The 18,761-nt window shown below is 33.5% G+C and overlaps 1 protein-coding gene across 2 annotated transcripts in view; it reads right to left on the bottom strand.

The window, feature by feature from the left end:
• The window catches only part of LOC141566333 (adhesion G protein-coupled receptor F5-like), a 39,481-nt gene extending 21,442 nt beyond the window's left edge, over positions 1 to 18,039 (bottom strand). For both annotated transcript variants that reach the window (XM_074310726.1, XM_074310725.1), the window contains exons 1-7: positions 17,908 to 18,039; positions 15,918 to 16,136; positions 14,643 to 14,846; positions 10,407 to 10,571; positions 6,885 to 7,094; positions 3,727 to 3,939; positions 1,742 to 1,897 (exon numbers count right to left, since the gene is read on the bottom strand). In XM_074310726.1, the coding sequence (XP_074166827.1) occupies positions 1,742 to 1,897; positions 3,727 to 3,939; positions 6,885 to 7,094; positions 10,407 to 10,571; positions 14,643 to 14,846; positions 15,918 to 16,136; positions 17,908 to 18,022 (1,282 nt within the window). In that variant the 5' untranslated portion in view covers positions 18,023 to 18,039. The remainder of the gene's footprint in view (positions 1 to 1,741; positions 1,898 to 3,726; positions 3,940 to 6,884; positions 7,095 to 10,406; positions 10,572 to 14,642; positions 14,847 to 15,917; positions 16,137 to 17,907) is intronic.
• Positions 18,040 to 18,761: the final 722 nt, after the last annotated feature.

Below are 18,761 nucleotides of genomic sequence, written 5' to 3'. Positions count from 1 at the left end.
TGGAAAAGTTTAAGAAACATTGGTCTAGACAAAGTGCTATAAAAATATAAAGAGGGATCATTTTCATGTGGACAGATCAAGGAAGGTTTTACGGAGAAGCTGGAATCAGAGCCAGACTTTGTAATATGGAAAAATGTAGAGAGAAAATATTTCAGTCATAGGGGATAGGAAAATGGAGACAGTCTATATATAAAGCATGATACAGGAGAGGGTAGGAGAGAATGGATCAAGTACATTTACTGAAATGAAGGAAACTGAAAAATACCAGCCAGAAAGGTAAGAGGAGAATGAGGAAGGAGTAGAATTTTCTAGAGACCAAAAGAAAAAAGCATCAAGGAGGAGGGTGTGGTCAGTAATGTTACCTGAAGCAAAAATGTTAAGGTTTGTGAAAAGAACACTGGATTTAGCAACTAGTTAATTGGGAATTTGAGAGAGCACAACCTTAGTAATGAGAATTGAGAACCAGGCTACCAAGGATTGCCTATGTGAATGGTAAGGAAGTAGAGATAGTGACTAATAATTGCTCTTCTCAGAAAATTAATTTGTAGGCAGAAAAGAAAAATTATGCATCTCTATATTTGCACATATAATTAAAAACCAATGTAACAAAAGTTGGTAATTTTTTTTTTTATCAAAAGCCTCTCATGCTTTTCTTTATACCTTGAAAAAGTTTTGCATTTGTTGATAATTGTCAAGTTCATAATAAAAAAAGAAAATTTAATTTTAAAAGATTTAAGACTCCAGACTTAGAACTGGGAATGATCTTGGATATTATTCTCTTCAATTTCCTCATTTTTGGAAGAGGAAACTGAAAAGCCCAGACAGGAAAAGGAGCTTGTCCAATGTTCTCCAAAAGGAGTAAGTGATAAAATTAAGATTTAAATCCAGGCCTATTGTGTTTAAAACAAATGTTCCTTCTACTACAGAATTCTGTAGGTCAGAAAAGAATTTACTAGAAACAAAAGGATTAAGATAGAGAAAAAGAAAAATTATCCATGAAGCAATGATGTAGAAAGGATGGAAGATTTGGAAGACATTAGCTTTGTCAAGGAGAAAGGTCACTTCAATTTTTTTAATATAGGAAGGTGGGTTGAGAGGATAGAAAAAGTCATAGAACACAGAGAAATTAAATTAAGCACAGAGAAATTAAATGACTTGCCCAAGCTATAGAGGCAAATAGAGAGATCTGAAATCAGGATCTCTGACTTAAAATCCAACATTCTTTCCACCATATCATGTTTACTACCATCTACTCCCATCCCAAAAGATTTCAAAGAAGAAAAAAAAAAGAAAATAGCAAAGAAGATACTGATATATTAATGATTTTGTGAATAGAGGATGAAAGGAATGGTTATCTACTATTTTCATTTATGATGGTATTTGGGGGAAATTTCATTATCTGAATGTTAGGTGATTTTCTATAATCCTGCTCCAGTGTCAGAGTAATTGGGCAGGTAGATAGGTTGCTTTATTCACCAAAAATCTTCTATCAATATCGTGCTTCAACTCAGCACTAACTATATTCATTGATTCACTCATTCATTCATCTATCCATTCATCAATCATTTTGTTAAGTGCCTACCACATGCAACATATTTTATTAGGCAACAAGAGGATGAAAAGTTAGAAAATCAATAGTTGTGCCCTTTGGATTGAAGTCCCAGCTGTGTTATGGAAGTGACAAAAAACTGGCTCCAGGTGAACTGGCTGTAGCTATAAAAAGAACAAAATGAAGTCTTACCAGGAACTAAGTGAAGAGTCACAGGTGCACTCTGAACTGATTCATTGACTAAATTGATGAAGGTACAAGATGCCTGAACTGTTTTGGAACACCAGGCAGTTGTGTTTGTCATTAAACTGTATTCGTAGCAGACTCGGTTTCCTTGAACTTCTTTTGCTAAAAAAAAAAAAAAAAAAAAAAAAAAAAAAAAAAAAAAGAAAGAAAAGGAGATTTGCAGAGATTCACAGTGCAGCCTTGAACATGAAAGATGCACTTCCATCTGAGAGGGATGGGATTTGGTCAATCATCATATCTCTAAAACAAAACACTTGCTCTAGCCAGATTATTTCCCTCACCATCTCAGGAATATGCTGATCACCGACTCCAAACTTTAACTTACACTATCTCTCCTATTGCAATGCTCCTCTCTATCCCCTTGTCCTAACTAAATCATTTTCTTTTTGAAAGGGTTGCAGATGGAGTTTTGGACTGCTGCTTTCATTGGTAGTGGGAACTCCGGGTGCAAAAATTTCATTTATAGAAGTCCATCAGGTAGACCAGAAAGAGTACTGGTTCTAGAATTAAAAGTCCAGGTTTGAATCCAGCTTCTGATGCCTTTGTAATCTTCAGGCATATCATTTAATCTTCCTGGGCCTCAGTTTCCCCATAAGGGTGTCATTCCAGCTCTAGAGCTAGAGTAAGAAAGTTGCCTGAAATGCTAAGAGATTAAGAAACTTGCTATTATGCTTAAGAGGTAGGTCTTAAATTTAAGTTCTCTTGACTCTAATCCTGGTCTGCTATTCATGGTGCCTTATTAAAGGGCCTGTTAATCCCTACTTCCCAAAAGAGGCCTTTCTTGGTTCCTCAGGGCCACATTGATATACCTGTCCTTGGAAGGCAGAGGCCATTTATTTTCTATCTTATAGGTAATTAGGCGGCAAAAGGGAAAGAGTACTGGACCTGAAGTTAGGAAGATGAAAGTTCAGATCCAATCTGAGACACTTACTAGCTGTGTAACTCTGAATAAGCCACTTAATTACTCTTTGCCTCAATTTTCCCATATGGAAAATGGGAACAATAATAATACTTAACTCCCAGGAGTGATGTAAGGATAAAAATTAGATAATATTTGTAAACAGCTTTATTTATATTGCTATATTTTATCACTAATATGACTATTTATCATAATTATATTATATTGTTATACACTGTTGTATGATTATGATTATTAATACTTTATTATTAACAATTGGAACTATTAGTTGATCCTTATTAATTATAACTCAAATCTGTTATTAAGTATTATATTAATATATATAATATTTCTAAACTATTCTATACATGTACATCTTGTTCTCCAAATGGATTTTAAACTCTGAATCTCAGGCTTCTTTATAACTCCTCTCTTCAAATGAGGAGACTAAAGAAAGAACTACTTGAAAGTAAGGAATGTTTCATTCTTTACCTTTGTATCCCCTACATTTAACACTGTCTGATAGTGAGTGAATTAGAAACACATAATAATTGGTCTGTAAATACTTAGTGAATAAATAAATGGCATTTTTGAAGAGCTGAGAGGCTTTTCCATTAAGAACTTTTAGAAATGAGATTTTAGAAGCTAGAGGACTAGGAAGATTATCCAGTCCAACCCCCATCATTTTATAAATGGATATACTGAAGCACATAAAGGCAAGCCCTTAAACTGATTCTTGGGTTAGATTCTTTGCAGGGAAATTGCTCTAGCTGCACAAGCCTGCAACAAAACAAAAATTTGACTATGGTTGACTCAAAGAGATGCAGTGATGAGACCAGGTCAATGAAATAGACACTTTAGTCTCCATTATATCTAAGTATGTAGCAAAACATGATGGTAGCCAAGGATTATGGAACCTGTTGTCATTGCTCTTGTTGCCCACTTTCCTTGTTGTCTTACCACTATCTTTATGTAGTGCTTATATCCATGTACATGAAGCAGTATGATCAGATGATACAGTAGTTGCTCTTACCAGCAGGAAAGGACAAGCCATCAATTTGGAAAGTAACTTTGTAGTCTGTATCCTCATTTATGCAACAACGTAAGTGGCAGATGCCCCCACAGGGAATATCAGCTTCCAAAGGATCGAGCAGGATGTCATGTTTCAGCGGCAATGGGTAAACTGTAACATTCTTTGTGGCTATGCTGTATGAGTTCTTATACCTAAATATGCAGTGATAAACCCCTGGATGGAAGTAAGCAGAGATAGGCTATTAAAAAAAATCAACTCAATCATTCTTATGCTAAGGTCATTTCACAATATCTGTTATCATTGTTGATCACATCCCATTGGATAAATTTAGAAGGAAAAATACATGTACATCATAGTCATCTTTTCTACATGACAATTTTCCTCATTGCTGTTTTGATATTTTGTGGATCAACATAAGAAATTAAAATTTCTTCTTTTTTTGGTAATTTTTGGAATTTTGGAGTTTTGCACGAGCCATAAACAACATGTGAAGAGCTATCAAATCATACAGAAAAAGTTTAGAAACTCAGAAATGCTTAAATATATGTATAGTATTTATATCAAGCCAAATTTACTATGAAAGTAAAAAAAAATTCAGACTTTTTCTCTGGTACAAAGGGAATGCCAAAATATTTTATGAGGCATGGGGACTCTATTCCCTTAATACCTACAATGTGAAAAGGATAACTATTATAATGATTTGACATCTGACATTTACATAACAATTTTAAGTTTACAAATAACTTTACTTATACATGATATCTCGAGAGATTTAGTTGAGTTTTAAGCTATGGGAACTTAAAGCTTTCATAAGCTTAAAAGATCAAGAACTTTAAGATGCATTTCCTCATTTGAACCTTGAAGCAGCAGTGTGAAGCAAGTACTTTAGTTATCATTATTCCTGTTTTACAGATGAAGAAATTGAGGCTCAGAGAATTTAAATGACTATAGCTAGTAAGTCAGAGGTGATATCTGAACCCAGATTCCTTGACTTCAAATACAGTATTCTATCTCTAATAATAATATAATAATAAAATCACTCTAATTATAATTGTAATATCATGACAAACTGGTAAAAAAAATAGTTAGAAATGTTCAAGAATAAGTAAATATCATAGAGCGAGAGTAAATGCTTATTGGAATCATCAAATATAACTGAAATCATCTTATTTTGGAATACAACCTATATAATTTCAAAGATCTAAGAATAGAACCAAAAGCTCTCCATGGAAGCCATTTGCATGAATTTAATTAGCATTATATTGCTAAAGTAGTATCCAAGAAATGTCTGAATCATTCCAAATGCTTTGCAGGAATAGAGAGATTTTATAATCAATACAATTTCATACTAGAGAAGGGTAATCTTTAAAGAATTTGGATTTAGTGGTCCATATAGAGCAAGTAAGGAGATGGTAGAAATTGGGCATCATATAACTGCAGGTTGTTAAATTTAGCTCCTGTCAAATATCTAGCAAACATGTTGGCAAGAATAATACTTCAGTTACTCATTTTCCCTCACTAACCCACCATAGTTCCCCAGACTACAAAGATAGACTAAAATATTCTATAGAATTCAACCAACACAGAATGAGATAATAAATATAATTGATCATTATATTACTATAATGCTTTATCGTTTGTAATGCACTTATAACCATAAGAGGTTGCTATATAAATATTTGTGCCCCCTTTTATAGATAAGGAAACTGAGATTTTCTCAGGGTCACATCACAAGCAGATTAGAGAATTAGTCTTGGTTTTCTTTTAGCTGAGTATAAAATCCATCGAAGTTTTATACTGTGCTACACTTTTTTAAAGTACCTTTCTACAATGAGTTTAAAGAAAATTTACTTTGTAGACATTGTTTAATTGATGACTTGTCTGTCTTTCATTATCTGGGGACAAGAGGCATGAAATTCTTGTTGTTGTTGCTTGTCCTTCATTTTCAAAGAGGACCATGATTTCAGGGAGGTTATATCATGATGTGCAAATGAATTGAAAGTGAGGAAAGGCTGCAAAGTCACTAGTCTCACTTCCTCCTCCACAGCCATCTAGATCTAATAACAAAATATCGATCAAGACAGCTGGATATTCTTTGTCCTTCCCCCCACTAAACTATCAACTAGGATTTACAATGGAGAGCATTTACACTGAGTTTTTCTGTTGTTTTGTTTGTTTGTTTGTTTGTTTGTTTTTTAATTTGTTTAGTTTTGTTTTTGGCAGCTTCCACTCAGTCAAGTACTCCATGGGACTACCCAGCTAGAAGAACTGAATCCCTTGTTATTTTCTTTAGTTTACAAATCAGGATGCTAGTCAAACAAATATCACATACCAACCAGCAGAATCATGGCTATATACATCAATTGAGGAATGATTAAACAAAGTGTGCAATGCACGAACATGATATGATATCACTGCACTAAAAAAAAATGACCAATATGAAGAATACACAGAAGCAGGAGAAGACATAAGAATTGACACAAAGTGAAGTAGAATATAGAATACAATATATACAATGACTAAAGCAATGTAAAGGGAAAGAACAATAAATCTGAAGACTGGATAATTAATATGAACAAGGTTGACCCTTAAGAAGAGATATAAGAATTACACCTTCTTCCATTCTAGGCAGCGAGATAGTGTTTTGGATAGAATAGCACACTGGGAGTAAGGAAGACATCAGTTTAAGTCTGATTTTAAATACTTATTAGCTATGTGACCCTAGTTAAGTCGTTAGTCTGCCTCAATTTTCTCAACTATAAAATGGGAATCATACCTCTGAAGATTGTTGTGGGGAACAAATGAGATAATATTTAAAAAGCACCTGGAACATAGTATTTAGGCATTTAAGAAATATTTATTCCTTCCTCCTTGCTATGCACAAGTGGGGGACTATGGATGTGAAATATTTCATATAATGTTGGACTTGGTAGTAGTAAGTATTGTTGAATTTCTTGTTTTCCCTTTATTTTCTTTTTTTTTTCATTATGTGGAATATGTATGTTATAATTTAAAATGATATCAATAATAAAAAATTAAACCTTCAATAAAGTGATATTACAATAGTAGTAGTTAACATTTATGTAGTACTTACTATGTGTCACCCACTTTGCTAAGCATTTTACAATTACTATGTCATATTTGTCCTTTTCACTTACCATTCCATTCTTTTGTTGCAGTGTTTACAGTAAGCACTGATTCAGCTCTATCAGGATATCTCTTGGTGACATAAAACTTTGGATTTATTTTGGTTCCAGCTGAAGTGTTCCAGAATACAGAATCATAGCTACTCACATCACTGATGCATTTTATGGAGAAATTCTGTCCTTCAGAAATAGCAATCCGGTCTGGAGTTACTGTCAGATTGGCTGGGGGAGAAAAAAAAGGCAAAATACAAACAATGTCTCAAAATCAGGCTTTTTTGGTAGCATCCAGAGGAAGAGCTTCTTAGAGTAAAGATGGATACAATGAACTATCCTGTCCTTGGTCTGGACAAGATGGGGTCCTCATTGTTCCGTTGTTTAATTAGTTTCCACCCTGTTGCTGATGGTACTTTGAGCCACACATTTCCACCACATCCCTTCGGAACTTATTCACTTCCTCTTATGGCTTAGAATTATATCCTGATAATCAACAGTGACAAAAGGCTGAAAACTCACAGGTGTTGACCTCTAACCCAAGTCACACTGCTAACCCACTTGTTCGGAGCATCTAACATGGATACATCAGAGCACAGAAAGGAAAGACCAAGTGGCTAAAGCAACTCTTAACTCTATTAGGTTGAGCTGATGGAATCAGAGGTGTTTAGATGGGAGAAGAAAAGGCTGGAGGTGAGGTTTAGTAGTGGAGGAAGGGAGATAGTCATGGTATTAAAATATTTAAAGAACTATCACAGGAAAGAGGAGTAATCTTTTTGGTCCTAGAGCGAATTAGAGCAATGAGTGAATGCTATAGTTGGACATAGGAAGTGGATTTGAAGATTTCAGGTCCATATAAGGAAAAGCTCTCTAAAATTATAGTTGTCCCGGCATGGAATAGAGTACCTCACCAGAGAATAAGATTTTCTATGTCACTCTAAAGCATCCCCTTTTCAATTTATTCCTAACTTAATAAGAATCCCAAATAGTTTTGTGAAGAATTAATTTATTTTTATATTTGGACTGGGTTTTTATTTTACCTAAATTTCTACTCATACTGAAACCCCCCACTCTCTCTCAGAAAATCATCTCTTATAATAAAGGAAAAAGAGGTATGGTGGCAAAGGATTGGAACTTGAGAGGATATCCATGAATTGAGGAATGGTTGAACAAATTATAGTATGTAAATATAATGGAATAATACTGTGTTGTAAGAAATGATGAAGTGAGTAATTTCAGAAAACCCTCTGATGGAGAGACTCTATGAATTTATGGAGGATCATCAATTTAGGTCAACCAAGTCATTTAACCCTTTTTCCTCAGTTTTTTCACCTGCAAAATGAACTGGAGAAAAAAAAATGCAAACTATTCCAATATCTCTGCCAAGAAAACCCTAAATGGGCTCACAGAGAGTCAGACAAGACTGAAAAATAAGTAAATTATCAATTTAGAGTTTCAAGGGACTGCAGGGTCAAATAGTTGTACTTCTTCGTTTTTTTTGACATTTTCATGCTACCTTCAACAGGAAGTCTTTCCTAATCTCTTCCCAGATTGTCCCACACCCAGGACCGTAGCTCCTCTTATATTGTGGCCCTACCCCACTTCTGACAACATAAGCTCTTTTGAGAGCCCCAATTGCTTCCTGACTGTCTTTGCATTTCCTGGGCTGAGCACAGTGCCTGGAACATAGAAGGCACTTAAGAAATGCTTACTGAAAATAAAATTTTCAATGAAATGTGAAATGAAAATGTGAAATTTTAATGACCCTGCTTCATCTCAAAAATTCCCTTTCCCTCCCTGTAACAGGCTCATGCACATGCATGTATATATATATATGCACACATATACTTACATTCTGCTCCATGAGTGTGGAAGACTACATATAATGTTAAAATTGTTGTGATATATTTGTTTTGTAGGACTTTTTTCTTTAAAAACTATTAAAAGATAACTCTGTAGAAGGGGGTAAAAGAAGGGTTATAGGGGGATATGTAGGAATCATAAAAATGAAAGCTAGCAATAAAAATTATTTTAAAAAAGACAAGCCTAAAACTATGGAAATGCATAGTTCTATAGTGGGAGAACATATTTGTTGTTGGATGATTTATTGATCAAGGTAATACAAATGATATAAAAATAAAAGCTATTAATAAAATTATTTTTTTAAAAAGATAAACCTATTAGTCATGAGAATAAACAGATCAGTACTAGGGGAAAATGTCTGTTGGAGGATCATTAATTAGTCAATCTAGATACATCTTAAGCCCTTTGTCCATTGGCTACCACAATTTCTCACTTCATTCTTCTCTTATAAACAATATTAGGGGCTTCTCTATTTTTAGCTTGGTAGACAAAGCCAAGTGAACATGGCCTCACTCCTACCTTTACCTCCAGCCCCAACAATTCCATAATTGGATTTTTCCAAGTCTGCACTTCTTCTTCTTAGACAGGGCTTTGTCTTTATTAATTATAGATATACATAATGCATGTATACTTAACACATGTCAATAGAGGCCTGGTCCACTAAACATTGCTTTGACCAACACTGCTTTACAAAAATGCTATTAATATAGGGTCACAGATTAATAAATGGAAGTGATCACAAAGGTCATTTAGTCCAATCCTCTCATTTACAAATGAAAAAACTGAGGCTCTGAAAAAGGAAGAAACTTGTACAAGATTACATTCTAAAGATAGTCAAATAATAGCACTGAAATTCAAACCTGAAGTGAAATGAGTAGAAGAGAATGTTAGATAATGTAAGAACAATATTGCTTGAAGAACAACTGTGAAAAACGGTTATTTTGAGTATTATAAATATTCAAATTAATTACAAAGGATCTATGCAAGAAGATATTATCCACCTCCATAAAAAAAACAACAACTGATGAACAGAAGTACAGATAGTATGATTTTACCTATATATGTATACATGAATATCTATGTTTAATCGTGGCCTTCTCTAGTGTGGGAAATGGAGAAAGCAAAAAAAAAAAAAATCACAGCAGAAAATAAAATAAGAAACAAAATGCAGAAGGAAGTATTAAAAGATAGGGTAGCTTTAATATGGTGGTTAATATTTATTACTTTTAAAAAAAAGGTAAACAGCATGAAATGGAGGTTTATGGTTTCATATTGAATCTTTTTTTAGTGTTGTGCTATATACAATGGAATTTTTTTCATTTAAGTTCAAAATAAATAAAAAATTAAAAAAAGAAAAGAAATTCAAATCTGATCTGATATCAAATGGATTGCTCTTTTCACTGTCAAAGACAAATTTTAAATTTGTAAACTCCACCATTCATACCATTATGCTCACCATAAAAAAGAATCTGATCCCTTTTTCCTACACCTGAAGCTGTGACTTGATTCATTATTACCTGGAACATTTTTTTTTCATCTGACATTATGGAATATTTTTTTTTAATGAAATCAATGATGTTAGGAAGGACATACTTGACTGTTGGTCCAAAAGACAGTCATAACAATTGGCATGAAGAGTTTACATTGGAATTCCCACCATCCCAAAGAACAAATTCTTACCCACAGATGTAAATGTGACTTTTATCTTCTTGTTGCTACTGGCTCCATAGCCACTGTGGAAACTGCATATGTAAAATACCTCTGTTCCAGCTGACCCACTTAGACATTGGGTGCCATCAGCCTTGATGGTATGTTTACTGCACCTGGAATCTGTGGAACTGATTCCTATAAAGAAACAAATATATGGCTGTTACTAATGACTGTATCATTGATTTAGTTTGAATAAAGGAGAGGACTAGACCTTTCATTCATTATTATAGGGAACTCCCAAATGAAGAAATTTCATATATCACAGCAGGTCAGCAGCATCTCTGTAACTTACACTCTTAAAGAAATGGCTGGAGTTGTAACTTGACCAGGGTCACACAGCCAATTTGGGTCTGAGGCTGAACTTGAACTAAAGTCTTTGTGGCTGGGACCTTAGATCTCTATTTGCTATATGTATTTTTGACTTGGATAAAAGGGGAAAAAATAAATTATATTTTGAAAATTTTTTGTATGTCCAGTCTTCTAAGGGGAGAAATTATATATTATCTGCTTTATTTGAATCTTAATAGTTCCTTTTCTTATTCCTACCCTCCCAGGGCCTACTTATATTTTTGTATATGCATTTGTCTTGACCTAAAAAGACTCAATCACTTATTTTCTCATTGGGAAAAAAAATCACTGAACATAGGATGAAATATAAATTTCTTTACTTGGCTTTTAAAGCCTTTCATAACTTAGCCCCTTCTTATCTTTATAGTCTTCTTATTCTACTCTCTAGGACTCTGATGTCCATTGGCTTCATTATCTTCACTTGATTCTGACGAATTGTACTGGCTGTCCCTTATGTCTGGAATTTTCTCTCTCCTCATCTGTTTCCAAATTTCCTGAGCTTCCTTCAAGTCTTAGCTAAAATCTCATTTTTGTCTTTCTTGTTCTTCCTTACTTCTTTCTGAGTCTTCTAATTTACTGTTTGTACCTGGTTATTTGTGTGCTGTCTCTTCTATTACACTTTGAGCTCTTGGAGCAAAGGGAGTATTTTTTCTCCTTTTCTTTGTATTCCCATGCCTAACACATAATAGGTATTTAATAAATAAAACAAGAAATAGTGGAACTCTACTCCCAAACTTTTAAGACTCTTATCCCTATACCTATTCCCAATTCTTTCTACTATAAGGAGCTATCTTTACCTCTACCAATTTTTTTCCCCAATTTTGTTAACCAAGAAGGGACAATTGGTTCAGCTGACTGGCAGCTGAAGGATGGAAGAGGCAAGAATACCAGGGCTGCTTATTTCATTTGTCTCTGTCCCTCTTCCCTAATTCTATGGTTTTATGCTTCTCTGTAGCTGTCTCAAGGTCTATCTCTTCCTCTCTGACTATGGATTGGAGTCAGAGGATTTGAGTTCTGGTCCTCCTTGACTTCCTACCTGTGTGATTTCAATTAAATTGCTTAGCTTCTCTATGGAAAAAAGTATCAAGAGCAAAAATATACAAGTTAGTAAATCCATTTACCATTTACCAAGTGGATTGGTAAAAGAAGGACCCAGAAATGAGAAATACCATATCAGACAGCAGAAAGTAGAAAATAATAGCCATTAGCATTTATATAAGCACATTAAAGTTTAAGAAGGGTTTGAACTCAGGTTTTCCTGCCCAGTTTTCAAGCTGCTATGTCAAAGTTCCATTGATGAATATAAAGAAAGATGCTTTACTCTGACTTCCTTCCTAACCTTTTGCCAAGGACAGGGAAGAGGGAAAAACATCTCCTCACATCTGGATATCTCTTTGGTGTTTGGCAGTTCCCCTCTGCCCTAAAAACCCTATCCTCTTCCCGTTAAGGTTGCTGCCATTATCACTCTGGAGTCACAGACCAAATAGTTCTGGCTTTGGGCTATATACCATCATGAGAATCATTGCCGGGAGGATTTTGGAAGGCATTCATCCAGTGGGGGAATCTTCTTTATTATACCATAGTTGGGAAAAATCCACAGTTATTATTCCAAACTTAAGAAGTCATACTATTTTGTTGTCATTTAAAGAATACTTGATAGATGGTCTTTCAGTCCCTATTTGCTTCACAAAATGTCCATTCTACTTTTGAATGGCAATATTTATAAGTAAAACTATCAAAGGAAATAGAATTAAGTATAGAAAGATTAAAAAGTGTACCTGGAATAGATGGCTAATTCTATTTTTAGAAGGAAAAAAGATATATTGAATTATTATTGTTACCTTTTTTAACAAAAAACATAAAAGGCAATTTTGCCATAATCAACAAAGAGCAGTTAGGAGTAGGGAGGATGGGAGAGATTAGTCTATAATTTGGATTAGTCTATAATTTGGTGTATAATTTAAAATAATTGGTATTGTTTGTAGTTAAGAAGTTTATAATAAAATTTTAAAGTGAATACTCTTCATTATATCAAGCCTGAATTTGCCTTCCCATTGATCGTACTTAAATTCACCAAACTTTTGTTATTTGCCTACTGTTTGGTACCATGATAGGTTCTGAGGATAAAAAAAAAAAAGAAACAATGCTTGCCCATAAGAAACATACACTTTGCTCTTAATGGTATACAGGAAAAAATTACTCTTATTTACTTTTAAATATTTTATGGCATTTCTCATGTCCCTCAATTTAATTTTTATTTTCTAGATTAAAAAACTCCACTTCTTAAAACCTTTCTTCATATAATGTTGTCTATACCCTGACTTACTCTGGTCTACACTATAGCTTGTCAATGTCCTTCTTAATATGGCTCCTAGAACTGAAGATAATGCTTCAGATATGGTTCAAAATAATAAAAATCAGTGGAATGATTGCCTATTTTTCATAGATTCTATATTTTAATTAATGGTGATTAATGCCATATCTTTTTTTTTTTTTTCAGTAGTCACACCACACTGATGACTTATCTTGAAGTTAGAATCAACAAAAAACTAAGGTCTTCCTCAGACTATAAGGTGGTATAGAAAACTGGGCTTGGAATCAGAAAGATCTATCTTTATGAATTCAAGTCCAGTTTCAGATTCTTACTATCTGGGTGACCTTAGGCAAGTGACTTAACCTTGTTCGCCTCAATTTTCTCAACTATAAAATGATCTGGAGAAAGACATGTTACACTACTCTAGTAACTCTGCAAAGAAAACAACAAAATGGGGACACAAAGAGACTGAAATAACAACAAAAGTCTTCCTCAATCTGTCTGTTTGCTTTTGATTTTCTGAATGTTAAATCTAAGTGTAGAATTTTATATTTATTTATTTAATTATATTATATTATAATTATTTTATAATTTAATTATATTATATACAACTATATAAAATAAAACAATAAAATTTAATATAATAATATAAATTTTATAATATATTATATATAATTTTAAATAAAATTAAATATGATTTAATTATATATGATTAATATATGAATATATAATTATATTTAATTAATGCTCACCTCTTGAGTTTTTTTTCTAATTTAACAAGATCATTTTGGGGGCAATTTTGATTGACATGTCTTCATGTTAAATTCATTGTTAAATATGGTAAAGAGAAGATTAACAAACCCATTAATACCCTTGTGACATGCTTCTAGGACTTTTCCCTCAAGGTCCTGGAGCCATGGTTAGGAAGTAATATATACTATTAGTCCAAATTTGTTAATAGTTAAGTGATACGTGGTCATTTTAACTTTTCAGTCCTCAGTTTTGTCATATGTCATATTGTAATAAGAAGTGACCTGGCCCAACCCTCCCTCACTTAAATCCAATTCACTTGAATGTCATGGCATCATCTCCCTGATGTCATGATTTTCTTTGAGAACAAAGGACAGACAAGAACAATAGCCTGAAGTATTTCCCTCCAAAGATTGTTATGAAATCCCAATGAGATTATGTATGGAAAACACTTAACAACCACCAAAGTGCAATATGTTTCTTAATTATTATTACTATTTCTGTTTAAGAATTTAATTCATGTCACATTTCCAAGAACCATAGATTATTAGAATTAGAAGGGACCTTGAAAATCATCTAATCCAATGTACTAATTTTTCTAATAAGGAAATTGAGGCCCAGGGACAGAAAAGAACTTACTCAAATCATAAAACTAGTTTAAGGAAGAGCAAAGATTCACCTCCTCATTTTTGAGACATGCTAAAGAAGCTTCCAGAAGGCAGAAAGAACAGGTCAAGCTATTTGCAAGTTACACTGGTCATGCTATGTAAAATAATGACCCTTCCTCTACTTACCTGGAATGCTTATCAGTCCCTTGTGATTCCATTCAATATTACTCAAATTAAAATCGTTCCTTATGCAACAACTCAAAGATACAGGATTATTGTCACACATTACTTTCAGGTCTTCTGATGCTTCAATTTCTGTGGAAATCACTTTGATTTTTTTCTGGCCTTCATATTCAAAAATGTCATATGTTAGAGTACAGACATATTCACCTGAAAAAAATCCAAAACATATTGTTATTATTATGTGAATGCAATTCTTTAAAGTAATTGTGAACACTATGTGGATACTTAAATATAAAATAATTCGAAATCTTTGGTTGAATTTTTAAAAACAAAAATGAAGGGGCTTCTCAGTTGGGAGAAAATTTTGGATAGTATAGATTGGCAGTTTGGAAAAAGGGAAGGGAAGGGAAGCAAATCAAGTGAGTGATAGGAATTCAGTAAAGGGGGCAAATAAGTACAAGTTGTAAAGCTTTGGGGAAAAAGTCTTACATTTACATGGCAGATTCAGGATCCATGAGCCTAAGTTACACACCATTACAAATAAGGATTCAGACCAGAGAAATGGAATAAAGGTTATAATCACAAGATTAAATAATTTGGGTCAGAAAATAAGGGTGGATGGGAAGATAATGCAGTTATTTAGTAAGATTGAGGGAGAGTTGATATAAAACTTGTATGAACCACTGATACCAAAGCCCTCTTCCCCATGTTAGGAGAGCATGAAGACAGACCTGGCATGTCAGGTAGATCTTCTTTGGCATATTTACCAGAGTACACTGGGCAAAGTCTAAACATATAGTAACACAGAGAGCCATCCTTATAGCCAGGTGTGTTCCAGTTACACCTCTGACATATCCTGTGTGACCCTGGCCAAGTCACTTGCCAAAGTGGTCCATGAAGCACAAAACTGATTAAGAACCTCTGCTATAGTTTATAATTCTTGGCTCTAGTCACCATATGGGATCATTGAATTGCAGCATACGACATTTACTACAATTTTTTTTTATTTTGTATCTTAAATTAAAAAATGAAAGTGTTATTTCTGAGAATTCACTTTAAAGCTCTATCTAAAAGTAAGCAAACCATCAACCAACCAACCCAAAACAACCTAACCCACAGAAAATCTTTGTGGTCTCCAACAGATTTGCGTGACTTCTACAGATTCCACCTTAATTTTCAATTCAGTTTTGATGGCTTAAAGATTTTTTTTTGTTTATCAATTTTTATAACACATTCTCACCCCAATCAACTTACACATCTAGAAGAAAACAAACATACCAGCATCAATTAAAGAAATATTATAAATAGTGAGGATTGATATTGAAACTTGGCGGTTCAGGTAAGTATAAATGGAGAATCCACTGCTGTTCTGAATCTCTGTAGCCCTTTCAAGATGGCGCCAGGTTACGTTTGTTGATTGCACTTCATTTTCACATTTCATCGTCACTGTATCCCCTTCATAGATGATTTCTGGGTCAATGGAGAATTTTGTTTCATCTGAAAAGCCAAAGAAAAGATGTCACAATAAAAACACAAAGAAAAGTAAGGATGCTGGTGGATATCTATATAATAGCAAGCCTCTGCCTAGGATCTCAATCCTGTCAAAACCACTAAAAGGCCTATCTAGTAACGTTTTGGCACATCGCAAATGTATAAGATGAGGTAAAATTGATATATATTCTTCATTTTATCTGCTATAATTTATGTTTTGCATCAAAATACATAGTTAAAAGTAGTAGGAGGATATATACATCAAAGTTTTTCCACAAGTAAAATCAGTCACTAATTGATTTGTTCTGGTTTTTTCCCTCTTAATTAATATTCCTTTGTATGGCTTTTCTTTTCTTTTATACCTTTTATTCTGTTCTTGAGTTTTTAATTCAGTATAAAACAAAGGGAAAGTAACAAAGGCTAGATGATGAATATTTTTCTAATATTATCAGGCCTTTAGATTAAATTACCCATCACTGATCATCTTGCAAGGATGAATTCCAAACAAAAATCATTAAAAATTAATTTCAAAAAATAATATTAGTATAGACTTTAGAATTAATTTACTTCAATTTCCTAACCAATATAGGAATTTCTAATGCCCCTTGATGGACTTCAATCAAACTCTCTTCAAGTACTTTCAGCAATGAAGAGCTCCCTACTTGATTAGATATGCCCATTTCATTTTTTTGGATAGTTATAATTGTTACAAGGTGAATATACAGACATAGGTATAGATGTGTATATGTATATATATATGGACACACATGTACATAAATATATGTACATATATGTATATATGGCATACACATGTATGTATGTGTACATATTTCAACATTTTGCCTTTAGAGACACCCCAAAGAAATATAATCTCTTTTCTTCTTAATATTATCCTCTACCCTACACTTCTGGCGATGAGTTCTGACATATCTTAAAACAGCAAAATGATTTAATATTCACTCTATAATAGCTTTCTAAATATTATTAAGTGTTCTTTTATACAACAATGAAACATATATTTAAAATTAGGCACTTAGTTACTTAAATAAGAGACTATATTTGAATACCACTCATGATTATTGTTATTATCATATTATAGTCAAGAAAATGAAAGCTGATACAATTCTGATTTTAGCAATCAGTCACTATCAGGAATGATTGAGAGAGTGGCTGCTCTAGATAATTGAGTTATCACATGTGGATCATCAATATGAAGAGAATAAGGATATGGTAAATATATGCTTAATATAAAATTTGTTTCTAAACAAAATAATCTCTTTTTCAAATATTCAGTATAGCTTTTTAGACTTCATAGTGCTATGAGGAAGGGGTTCATCATTTTGAATATTAATTCTTGTCACATAGTGCTGTTGATATGGAAAGTATAGGAGATTAGACCGAATAGACCTTTCTTATAGAATGCCCTTTTGTAAATAAATTCTTTATATTAGTTTTGAAAGAATAAACCCCACACATTTGACTTTCTCAAGCCAATATAGCAGAGATTAGATTTCCAGTGATTTGAGTTTACTGGTAATTTGCCTTTCAAATCAATGGAAATTTACCATATGAAGGGGAATCATGATGAAGGTATTTCTACATGAAATTATACTTAATGTAAATCATTTTTAGGATCCGAAGATCACAGAGCTAGAACTGGATTTGGAATGGGAAGCTTCCTATAAAGAACTTCTCCAAGTCTTGATGTATATGGTTTTATATTTTGGAGAGAATTTTATTCTGTTTACAAGAAAATGTAAAGAAATTAAATTCTTACTATCAGGAGTTGCTTCAAAGGAGAGGGCCTCCATTCTATATGTTGAATTGATCAGTGTCTTGACTCGATCATTTGCTTCATTCATTTGTGTGGGTGTTGGTTTTGATGCTTGCATATTATAGTCAACAACAATACTCCAGGCCTGCACAAACACCAAAACAATAAATAATAATAATGGTTGAAAATGATATAGCACTTGAGAGTCAACAGCATATTATATATATATATGTATATATGTCATCTCACCTGACTTGAGTCACATAACTCTGTGGGTTGGGTCATGGGAATATTATTAACCCTATTTTACAGATGTCAAATTGACAACCAAGGAAGATGAACAAAATTGCCCAAGGCCATAAGAAAGTGACTATTTGAGTCTAAACCTCAGCTCCTTTCATGCCAAGTCTATAATATCTCTCTCTCTCTCTCTCTCTCTCTCTCTCTCTCTCTCTCTCTCTCTCTCTCTCTCTCTCTCCCTCCCTCCCTCCCTCCCTCCCTCCCTCCCCCCCTCTCTCTTTCTCTCTCTCTCTCTGTCTCTCTCTCTGTCTCTCTCTGTCTCTCTCTGTCTCTGTCTCTGCTCTCTCTCTCTCTCGTCTGTCGCTCTCGCTCTCTGGCTCTCTTCTCGTCTCTCTCTCCTCTCTCTGTCTCTCTCTCTCTGTCTCTCTCTGTCTCTCTCTCCATCTCTCTCCTTTCCTCTCTCCTTCTCTCAGTTTCTCTTTCTCTCTCATCTATATACTTATCTACCTATTTACTTATGTATTTATCTATCTACCTTTCTAATTGTCTATCTATATTTACTACTACCTATTGAAATATATATGTATCTATACCTCTTCATCTATCTTTCTATTATT

Source organism: Sminthopsis crassicaudata, chromosome 4, assembly GCF_048593235.1.
Source record: "Sminthopsis crassicaudata isolate SCR6 chromosome 4, ASM4859323v1, whole genome shotgun sequence".
NCBI lineage: Eukaryota > Metazoa > Chordata > Mammalia > Dasyuromorphia > Dasyuridae > Sminthopsis > Sminthopsis crassicaudata.
This window is presented reverse-complemented; position numbering and strand designations above follow the sequence as displayed.